At 39.5% G+C, this 11676-nt stretch overlaps 1 protein-coding gene across 1 annotated transcript; it reads right to left on the reverse strand.

The window, feature by feature from the left end:
* Nucleotides 1-8817: 8817 nt before the first annotated feature.
* On the reverse strand, nt 8818-9908 carry LOC118895780 (ribonuclease H2 subunit B-like). The gene is given in 3 exon segments (XM_036853310.1): nt 8818-8982; nt 8984-9692; nt 9694-9908. Coding segments are annotated over 3 exon segments (1032 nt in total). The 5' UTR covers nt 9882-9908; the 3' UTR covers nt 8818-8847.
* Nucleotides 9909-11676: the final 1768 nt, after the last annotated feature.

The raw sequence follows: 11676 nt of genomic DNA on the forward strand, positions 1-11676 counted from the left end.
GGTTCCTTTTTCACCACACCCTTTCCAGCATTTATTGTTTCTAGATTTTTTGATAATGGACATTCTGACCGGTGTGAGGTGAAACCTCATTGTGGTTTTGATTTGCATTTCTCTAATGATTACTTATGCTGAGCATCTTTTCATGTGCCTCTTGGCCATCTGTATGTTTTCTTTGGTGAAATATCTATTTAGGTCTTCCATCCATTTTTTTTTTTTTTTTTAATTAATTAATTAATTTATTTATTTATGGCTGTGTTGGGTCTTCGTTTCCGTGCGAGGGCTTTCTCCAGTTGCGGCAAGTGGGGGCCACTCTTCATCGCAGTGCGCGGGCCTCTCACTATCGCGGCCTCTCCCGTTGCGGAGCACAGGCTCCAGACGCGCAGGCTCAGTAATTGTGGCTCACGGGCCTAGCCGCTCCGCGGCATGTGGGATCTTCCCAGACCAGGGCCCGAACCCGTGTCCCCTGCATTGGCAGGCGGATTCTCAACCACTGCGCCACCAGGGAAGCCCCCATTTTTTAATTGAATTATTTTTTTTTTGATATTGAGCTCCATGAGCTGTTTGTATATTTTGGAGATTAATCCTTTGTCCATTGTTTCATTTGCAAATATTTTCTCCCATCCTGAGGGTTGTCTTTTCGTCTTGTTTATGGTTTCCTTTGCTGTGCAAAAGCTTTGAAGTTTCATTAGGTCCCATTTGTTTATTTTTGTTTTTATTTCCATTACTCTAGGAGGTGGGTCAAAAAAGATCTTGCTGTGGTTTATGTCAGTGTTTTTCCTATGTTTTCCTCTAAGAGTTTTATAGTATCTGGTCTTACATTTATTCCATTTAGAGTTTATTTTTGTGCACGGTGTTAGGTAGTGTTCTAATTTCATTCTCTTACATGTAGCTGTCCAGTTTTATCAGCACCACTTATTGAAGAGGCCTTCTTTTCTCCATTGTATGTTCTTGCCTCCTTTGTCAAAAGTTAGGTGACCATATGTGTGTGGGTTTATCTCTGGGCTAAAATACTGTTCCATTGATCTATATTTCTGTTTTTGTGCCAGTACCATACTGCCTTGATTACTGGAGCTTTGTAGTATAGTTTGAGGTCGGGGAGCCTGATTCCTCCTGCTCTGCTTTTCTTTCTCAAGATTGCTTTGGCTATTCGGGGTCTTTTGTGTTTCCATACGAATTGTAAAATTTTTTGTTCTAAATCTGTGAAAAATGCCATTGGTAGTTTGATACGGATTGCATTGAATCTGTAAATTGTTTTGGGTAGTATAGTCATTTTCACAATATTGATTCTTCCAATCCAAACACATGGTATATTTCTGCCTCTGTTTATGTCATCTTTGATTTCTTTCATCAGTGTTTTATAGTTTTCTGAGTAGAAGTCTTTCGCCTCCTTAGGTAGGTTTATTCCTAGGTATTTTATTCTTTTTGATGGTAAATGGGATTGTTTCCTTAATTTCTCTTTCTGATTTTTCTTTGTTAGTGTGTAGGAATGCCAGAAATTTCTGTGCATTAATTTTGTATCCTGCAACCTTACCAAATTCATTGGTTAGTTCTAGTAGTTTTCTGGTGGCATCTTTAGGTTTTTCTATGTATAGTATCATGTCATCTGTAAACAGTGACAGTTTTACTTCTTCTTTTCCAATTTGTATTCCTTTTATTTCTTTTTCTTCTCTGATTGCCATGGCTAGGAGTTTGAAAACTAGGTTGAATAATAGTGGCGAGAGTGGACATCCTTGTCCTGTTCCTGATCTTAGTGGAAATGCTTTCATTGTTTCACCATTGAGAATGATGTTTGCTGTGGGTTTGTCATATATGGCCTTTATTATGTTGAGGCAGGTTCCCTCTATGCCCATTTTCTGGAGAGTTTTTATCATAAATGGGTGTTGAATTTTGTCAAAAGCTTTTTCTGCATCTATTGAGGTGATCATATAGTTTTTATTCCTTAATTTGTTAATATGGTGTATCACATTGATTGATTTGCATATATTGAAGAATACTTGCATTCCTGGGATAAATCCCACTTGATCATGGTGTATGATCCTTTTAATATGTGGTTGGATTCTGTTTGCTGGTATTTTGTTCAGAATTTTTGCATCTGTGTTCATCAGTGATATTTGTCTATAATTTTCTTTCTTGTTATATCTTTTTCTGGTTTTGGTATCAGGGTGATGGCTTCATAGAGTGAATTTGGGAGTGTTCCTCCTTCTGCAATTTTTTGGAAGAGTTTGAGAAGGATCAGTGTTAGCTCTTCTCTAAATGTTTGATAGAATTTGATTGTGAAGCCATCTGGTCCTGGACTTTTGTTTGTTGGAAGATTTTTGATCACAGTTTCAATTTCATTACTTGTGATTGGTCTGTTCATATTTTCTATTTCTTCCTGGTTCAGTCTTGGAAAATTGTAACTTTTCAAGAATTTGTCCATTTCTTCATGGTTGTCCATTTTATTGGCATATAGTTGTTTGTAGTGTTCTCTTATAATCCTTTCTATTTCTGCGGTGTCAGTTGTGATTTCTCCTTTATAGTTTCTAATTTTATTGATTTGCATCCTCTCCCTTTTTTTCTTGATGAGTCTGGCTAAGGGTTTATCAATTTTGTTTAACTTCTCAAGGAACCAACTTTTAGTTTTATTGATGTTTGCTATTGTTTTCTTCATTTCTATTTCGTTTATTTCTGCTCTGATCTTTATGATTTCTTTCCTTCTACTGACTTTGGGTTTTCTTTGTTCTTCTTTTTCTAGTTGATTTATGTGTAGGGTTAGATTGAGATTTTTCTTGTTTCTTGAGGTGAGATTGAATTGCTATAAACTTCCCTCTTAAAACTGCTTTTGCTGCGTCGCATAGGTTTTCGGTTGTTGTGTTTTCATTGTCATTTGTTTCTATGTATTTTTTTATTTCTTCTTTGATTTCTTCAGTGATCTCTTGGTTATTTAGTCGTGCACCGTTTAGCCTCCATGTATTTGTGGTTTTTACAGTTTTTTTTCCTGTAATTGGTTTCCAGTCTCATAGCGTTGGGGTCAGAAAAGATGCTTGATACAATTTCATTTTTCTTATATTTTCTGAGGCTTGATTTGTGACCCAAGATCTATCTATCCTGGAGAATGTTGCATGTGCACTTGAGAAGAAAGTGTATTCTGCCAGTTTCGGGTGAAATGTTCTATAAATATCAATTAAATCTACCTGGTCTCTTGTGTCATTTAAAGCTTGTGGTTCCTTATTTATTTTCTGTTTAGATGATCTGTCTGTTGGTGTAAGTGGGGTGTTAAAGTCCCCTAGTATTATTTTTATTTATTTATTGAAAATTTCCCTAGTATTACTGTGTTACTGTCGATTTCCCCTTTTATGGCTGTTAGCATGTGCCTTATGTATTGAGGTGCTCCTGTGTTGGGTGCATAAACATTTAAAATTGTTATGTCTTCTTCTTGGATTGATTTCTTGATCATTATGTAGTGTCTTTCCTTACCTCTTGTAACAGTCTTTATTCTCAAGTCTATTTTGTCTGGTATGAGTATTGCTACTCCAGATTTCTTTTGATTTCCATTTGAATGGAATATCTTTTTCCATCCGTTCACTTTCAGTTTGTATGTGTCCTTAGGTTTGAAGTGGGTCTCTTGTAGACAGCATATATATGGGTCTTGTTTTTGTATCCATTCAGCCAGTCTGTGCCTTTTGGTTGGGGCATTTAATCCATTTACATTCAAGGTTATTATTGATATGTATATTCCTATTACCATTTTCTTAATTGTTTTGAGTTTGTTTTTGTGGGTCTTTTTCTTCTCTTGTGTTTCCCGCCTAGAGAAGTTCCTTTAGCATTTATTGTAAAACTGGTTTGGTGGTGCTGAATTCTCTTAGCTTTTGCTTGTCTGTAAAGGTTTTAATTTCTCTGTCGAATCTGAATGAGATTCTTGCTGGGTAGAGTAATCTCGGTTGTAGGTTTTTCTCTTTTATCAGTTTAAGTGTATCCTGCCAGTCCCTTCTGGCCTGCAGGGTTTCTGCTGAAAAATCAGCAGATAACCTTATGGGGTTTCCTTTGTATGTTATTTCTTGTTTTTCCCTTGCTGCTTTTAATATTTTTTCTTAGAATTTAATTTTTGTTAGTTTGATTAATATGTGTCTTGGTGTGTTTCTCCTAGAGTTTATCCTGTATGGGACTCTCTGTGCTTCCTGGACTTGGATGACTGTTTCCTTTCCCATGTTAGGGAAGTTTTCCACTATAATCTCTTCAAATATTTTCTCAGACCCTTTCTTTTTCTCTTCTTCTTCTGGGATCCCTATAATTCGGATGTTGGTGCATTTAGTGTTGTCCCAGGTCTCTGAGATTGTCTTCAATTCTTTTCATTCTTTTCATTTTTTCTTTAATCTGCTCCTTGGCAGTTATTTCCACCGTTTTTTCTTCCAGCTCACTTATTCATTCTTCTGCCTCAGTTATTCTGTTATTGATTCCTTCTATTGTATTTTTCGTTTCAGTTATTGTGTTGTTCATCTCTGTTTGTTCTTTAGTTCTCCTAGATCTTTGTTAAACATTTCTTCTATTTTCTTTATCCATGCCTCCATTCTATTTCCAAGATTCTGGATCCTCTTTATTATCATTACTCTGAATTCTTTTTCGGGTAGATTGCCTATTTCCTATTCGTTTATTTGGTCTTGTAGGTTTTTTTTTTTTTTTTTAAGAATTCATCCCTTACTCCATTTCTACATTTTTTAAAAAAAATTTATTTATTTATGGCTGTGTTGGGTCTTCGTTTCTGTGTGAGGGCTTTCTCTAATTGCGGCACGCGGGAGCCACTCTTCATCGCGGTGCGCGGGCCTCTCACTATTGCGGCCTCTCTTGTTGCAGAGCACAGGCTCCAGACGCGCAGGCTCAGTAGTTGTGGCTCATGGGCCTAGTTGCTCCGCGGCATGTGGGATCTTCCCAGACCAGGGCTCGAACCCGTGTGCCCTGCATTGGCAGGCAGATTCTCAACCACTGCGCCACCAGGGAAGCCCGGTCTTGTAGGTTTTTACCTTGCTCCTTCATCTGTGACATATTTTTTTGCCATCTCATTATTTTTTCCTTTTTTTTATGAGTGGGATTGTGTTCCTGTCTTACTGGTTGTTTGGCCTGAGGCTTCCAACACTGCAGTTTGTAGGTTGTTGGGTAGAGCTGGGTCATGGTGCCTAGGTGAGGACCTCTGGGAGACCTCACTCAGATGAATATTCCCTGGGGTCTGAGGTACTTTATTAGTCCAGTGGTTTGGACTTGGAGCTCCCACCAAAGGAGCTTCGGCCCAACCCCTGCCTTGTGAACCAAGATCCCACAAGCCGAGCAGGGTGGGGGAAAAGAAAAAAAGAGAACAATCATAAAGTAAATAAAATTAGACTAGTTAACTAACAGCTATGTTAGAAAAAATATAAAAATAAAAGTATAGATGAAACAACAACTGGAAGATAAAACAGAACCACAATAGTAAAAAAGAGGAAGAGAAAAAAAAAAAGTGGAAAAGGCATTGGCTGTGGAGGGCAGGGCCTATGCAGGGTTGAGGTTTGGGCAGTGGGTGGGGCCTATGCTTAGGAAAAGGGCTGGAAAAGGTGGATGGGTGAGGGGTTGGGGCTTAGGCTCAACAGAACAGAAGGGGCCCAGGCTTGCCCCTGCCTCTGGTCTCAGATGGCAGGAGACCCCACCTGGGAGACCAGCAGGCTTCCTGGGCTTGAGTGGGTGGGGCAAACGCCCTCCACTCCTCTCCCGCTCCTCTGGTCCTGGAGGGTTCCTCCCACCTGCCTCTCCTGATCTCCCGGGCCTCCCTCCTATGCCCCCTGGTGGGGGGCTTTGGAGGGCAGGGGACCAGCCTGGGAGCTCAGCAGGCTTCCCATGCCCGAGTGGGTGGGGCAAACGCCCTCCGCTCCTTTCCCACTCCCCCCGCCTGCCTCTCCTGTTCTATTCTGGCCTCCCATCTACACCCCCAGGATCAACCCAGCCCGGAGGGGACCCATTAGGGCATAGGACCCAGCCTGAGAGTGGGGCGGACTTCCCTGGCCGATTGGACAGGGGAAACGCTGGGCCCGCTCCCCCCCCGATCTGAGCCCCTGAGGGCCCCTCCAGGTGTGGGAACCCCTCTTGCCTCTCAGCCACCGCTCAGGGGCACTGGTCCTGTACGGCCTCCACTTCTTCTCCCCCCTCAGTCCCCCCCACATCCTACTTGTTCGCTTGGGGGTTCTTCCCATCTCCTTGGGCGTCGGGGTCCCCCACCAGCGTCTGGCAGGCACCCTAGTTGCGGCAACCATTGTTAATTTTGATGCATTTCTTATTATTTCTTATTTCATTTTAGTGTGTTTGTTTCTGTTTGTGTGTGTGTGTGTGTGTGTGCGCACACGTGCATGTTTACACAGTTGGAGTAAGCCAACAATATTTATTGAGCACTATTTTTATTCAGAGCCCTTTGTTCCTGTCCTAATAATCTTATTAAAAAATGAGGGGCTTTGACTTTCTGTCCTCATTGTGAACTACTCCTCAGGAGGCATTCCTTTCACATGAAATTAGACTTCACTCTTTCCATGTTACCATTACCCTGTGCTGAATGTATGTTTGTCCTTTTTGTTATATCTATCTAGGCTCTCTCCCTCTCTGAGAGATAATACAGTGGAAGCCTGCTCAGACATGTTGGAACGATATTGGAAAACAGAATTCAGTCAGTGAAAACAAGAGAGTAAAGTATGTGAGAGTGTCCCTGACTTGAAGAAGAGTCAAGTAGTGTTGTGGTGTCAGGCTTGGTGGATATGGGGAAGAGTTGAATGCTAAGACTGTTTTGTGACGGAAGCTAAATCCAGGGAGCAGATGGCAGGTCTAAGGCCAGACCTAACAAAGAAGATGTTAAGTCCTAGCCAGAGAGAATGCAGATAATAAACATAGTGGATGATGGAAACTTGGGGACTTATTATAAGGGTGGCTGAACTAGTTCTACCAAATGGAACTAGTTCTACCATATATTAATTAATTAATATATGATCATTATAGGAACACTAGAAAGTGCAGATAAGTGGCTGTCCACTTACTTTAAAATATCTTTTGGTGCTTGCTTTGTGGTATTAGTTGTATCTAGGGTGGAGATTAGGGGAAGAGAGAGAATTGGGAATTGGAGGAAGTATATACAAGAGACGAATAGGGAAGTACATCATTGCAATGTAATCATTCAAGAAGAAATATAGTGATCTGTCATCTTTATAAATATAGCAACCTGTCCATCACTGCTACTTGACTTGTTATGTATTACTTTGGTGATTTGAATTAAATCTATTATTTTTAGAAAACACTTAAATTCATAAATTGGCATTAACAAGCTGGAAATAGACCAGGATTTAAATGTGGCTTATTTCCTATCATCCTAAAAGAATTCATCGAAGTCTTGGTGGAATGCAGTGTCTAATACCTGAGGGCACCCCTCTGAGATACCGAAGTGTTTGCCTCAGTGGAAAGCGATGAGCTCTTGTGGCCCCTTCTAAGGGACACCACTTTGCTACTCCCATTGTGCTCCGAATGCACAGTACCCAGCATGTGAGTTATTGCTTATCAGGAAAGCTCTGATTGTCACTGTGAAATGTTGTTCTCTGGATGTTTAAGTCATTAAGAGTGGTGTCAGCACAGCAAGCAGGCCTTCCATTTTGGAACGTTGATGCCTTCCGCAAGGGTTGGCAGTCTACTGGTTCTGGCCTGATTAATAGTTCCAAACAGGAGTCAGGCATGTCCAGGAGGTGGCAAAGAATCCCTGGACCAGGCTAAGTTTTTTTTTTTTTTTTTTTTTTGCTTATTTATTTATTTATTTATTCATTTATTGATTGATTGATTGCTATGTTGGGTGTTCGTTTCTGTGTGAGGGCTTTCTCTAGTTGTGGCGAGCGGGGGCCACTCTTCATCGTGGTGCGCGGGCCTCTCACTATCGCGGCCTCTCCTGTTGCGGAGGAGCACAGGCTCCAGACGCGCAGGCTCAGTAATTGTGGCTCACGGGCCTAGTTGCTCCGCGGCATGTGGGATCTTCCCAGACCAGGGCTCGAACCCGTGTCCCCTGCATTGGCAGGCAGATTCTCAACCACTGCGCCACCAGGGAAGCCCCAGGCTAAGTTTTTATTCTTCAGTCTGCCTCTAGGGTGCAGAGGCTAACTCTGCTCCTGTGAGGTAATTAGGGAGGAATCAGGTAGTAAGACTGCTTGCCTGCTTGGTATGAATTGTCAAACAAGACTCATTTGTGACTCAGTTGTCTTATATCTGTATGAGATATTTACTTTGTAAAGTAGTTTTACATACATAAATAGATGAAACCTCTGAGTCCTGGGTGGCAGGCAGTGTATAGATGAAGGACATAAGACAATCTTTCCTCTTTTTTAGCACCTATCACTTTTTTTTTTTTTTCTCCTAATACTCTTGGGCTTGGAGGACATAGTATCTTCCTATGGAAAATGCACATGAAAATCTATGCCCTAAAATGCTTCTCAGCAAAAAATGAACACAATGAAACATGAAGAGTCTAGAAAGAAGAGATGAGATTCACACCTTCCCTCCCTCCCTTCCTCTCTCCTTTCCTTCCTTCCTTTCGGTTTGATATATATTAAACCCTCCTAGACTGAGGTACACTTAATGGTTCTTGCCTCTTGCTAGAATTGTAATGCTAATTTTTTTTTTTTTTTATTGTCACACATCAGTTTATTGAGGAAATTGTGATGTTAGAGGTTAATTCTATTCATTTGATTACTTTTCATGATGTCAAACAGAACTCCAGAGTCCACAAGCCATGAAGTTACACAATTACTTTCCCATATTTTGTTCAGGAAACACAAAAATCAAACACAAAGACATGTTCAAGTGAATCTGAAAATTGCCCCCGTCCTACTTTTTTTCAAAAGGTGGTAATTGAGGGTTAGGAAGTACAGTGGAATGGAGGAAGGATGAAAATGGGACATGTAGAAGGCAAATATTTTTGCTCAATTTAATTTTCAATGTTTCAAATCTTTCCAATTTTTTTAACATGTTTCACACCAAAAAAGGAATCAATACTTTTCATTCCACTCTTGTCAACTTTAGCCAAAGCCTTCTGAGCTGCAGTCATTTTGCTGTTTTTCTTTACAGTCTTCAAATCTTTAGTGTTAAACTTAGTGTAATCTTCTTTTGCTTCTACGGGCTCATCTGATAACTTTACTTTCTTTGATGGAGGGTTTGGCACTGAAGCTGGACGTTCTGGAAGCTTTAAATATTTAGATAAGTCATCACTTAATTCTTCAGGGATGTAATCAAATATCAGACCATGGGTATAACAAATATAATCCTCTTCCTTGTCACTGGAAACCGGGTCACCAGAGAAAAATGCAGTAGACTGTACCCGGGCAGCGACATTTACATTATTGGTTTTTAATGCTGCCATAGTCTGATTAACCTTTTTTCCCAGCCATTTTAATGTCTTCTCTTTGCTGTACTTGTAATATTTCTTCTTGTCTATTTCTTTCTCCTCTGTCACATGTGGAAGTAACTTCTCAAGTTCAGGAAGTTTCAGCAACAGGATGCAATTCGGAAACATGTCATCCATCACAACTTGATCCAGGGGCTGAAACTTTCCCTCTCTATCAGCCTTTATAAGGTAGTGGAGAAGCAGAAACAGAGGGTCCATGGGTGTGGCAAAGTGAAGAAGAACTCCTGATTCATTTATAAACCAAGAATGGTTTTTTTCCTTGAAAACTTATTTCAAACAGCTGCGGTAGACACATATTGAACAAGTAAATGGCTCCTTCCCCTGAACATGGGTTAACCAGTTTTACAAACATAAGCCCACTTTTCATCTTCTTTGAAGCATCTTTTAAATACTCTGGGACTAGGAACACGTGCCGCCGGGCGCGAGCCCCTTCTCCGCAGTCCACGTCTCCTGCCATGCCGCCCGTTTGGTCCCGGTGGCCGCAGGCCTCTGCTAATTGTTTTTTAAAAAGCCAATTATATTTTCATGTTGGTGAGAAAATGTCTGCCTAGAGTACAAAACACCTGCTTGTGATATTTTTTTCCATACCAGTTAACAGTTCTGTCCAGTAGGTGGACTCCTTCATGTACAGATAGGGGTTTTCTTTTTCCTTTAATAAGTGTTCTTAAATTTGTGAAAAGGCTTTTCCTCATACTGAACTCTTGGTTTCACCAATTTATTTTCTGAAAGACTGAAAATAGATTCTGGTATACTGCCTATTCCCGTTTGAGAAATAACTTCATCTTTGGTTACTTTTTCTTTTGTTTTATTTCATTTTTGTTTTAGTTTATATCTTGACATTTTAAATTTATAAATCAGAGCCCCTTTGCAGTGACTAAATTTACCATCTGCATTGGATTTTTAAAAAATAAACTACATTTCTGTGCTTATATTCATCACAATATACAAATGTGTGAATAATTATGATTAATATATATTGACACCAAGGACTAATAATTATATTTGTTGTGAGAATAAATCTGTTTATAGTCTCCATAGTTGTTTTCTTCACATTGTTCTGGAGTAAATGTTTTTTTATAATGCTTTTTTCAACAGGGAATCTGGCACATGAGTCATTTTTAAGCCAGTCCCTGAAATTTACACTAGTTACTACCCCTAGGGTCAGATGTCTTTGGCAGTTTCTCTATGGCCGCTGGGACAAGTGCAGATTCTCATTCTGGGTTATGAGTCTGTCTTTGTCCCTAAATCCTTACCTTTCACCCCTGAAATCTTTTCACCAAAGATTTTCTTTGAAAATCTTATCATACCATGTACTTATAGACACTGAGATGTTGTATGCATGATGAAAATTCCAGTAGTTGATTCAATACTTTTATTCCAACATGAAAAAGAAATCTCTTGACCTGGAAACCCAATTTAGGAAAAGCTTCATTTAGGTAACCTTTGTGTGCTACTTCTCTGTGACTGAGCCAATGATGATAGCATGTGACCTGAAACCAAATTTCTCTCACAATTCATTGCGTTTTCATATATTACAGGTTCTACCTCCAGTGAAAGATCAAAATGTCAAAGATAAGTACAAAAAAAAAGGCAACCTCTTCCCTGTATAATCAAGGCCAATTTTGCTGTTTTTTTTCTAGATTGTAAATTTGTTGGAAGAGTTGTATCTTATTCATCTTCATATTTAGCCTAGTATCTGATATCAAACATGGAAGCATAACTGAACAGAATGTGTTCTGTTACTTCAAAAATTGAAATGACTTGGATTAGAACCTTCTATTAAGCAGAATAATTAAGGATGTCATTACAGAACAGAAATTTTTAAAAAAAAAAACCCACACACAGATATTTAAGATAGGCAGATATAGTTTTGAATCATGACTCCTTTTATTAGCTGTCTGACCCTGCTCAAGTTATTGAACCTCTTGGAGCTTCAGGTTTCTCAATTTCTAAAATGGGAATAACAGTACTTAGAAATAATCGAGGACAAGATATTATATAATTTATCCAATAATATGTTATGAAAAATGAAGACTCAAACCCAGCTCTTCTGATTTCTTCTGTATAACATTGAAAATGTCTTTCTATCCTTTAAGTACTTAAAAAGGACAGGGATTAGAAAACTCTCCATACTAGTTATGATAATCCTGTTCTAGGATGATATAGGGAGAAGAAAAAAGATAATACTGGAAACTTCATTCTGAAAGCAGACTTAAATTTTGAGACCTTTCTATGGCCTGAACTTTAGTGTC

Source organism: Balaenoptera musculus, chromosome 5 (genome assembly GCF_009873245.2).
Source record: "Balaenoptera musculus isolate JJ_BM4_2016_0621 chromosome 5, mBalMus1.pri.v3, whole genome shotgun sequence".
NCBI classification, from domain to species: Eukaryota; Metazoa; Chordata; class Mammalia; order Artiodactyla; family Balaenopteridae; genus Balaenoptera; species Balaenoptera musculus.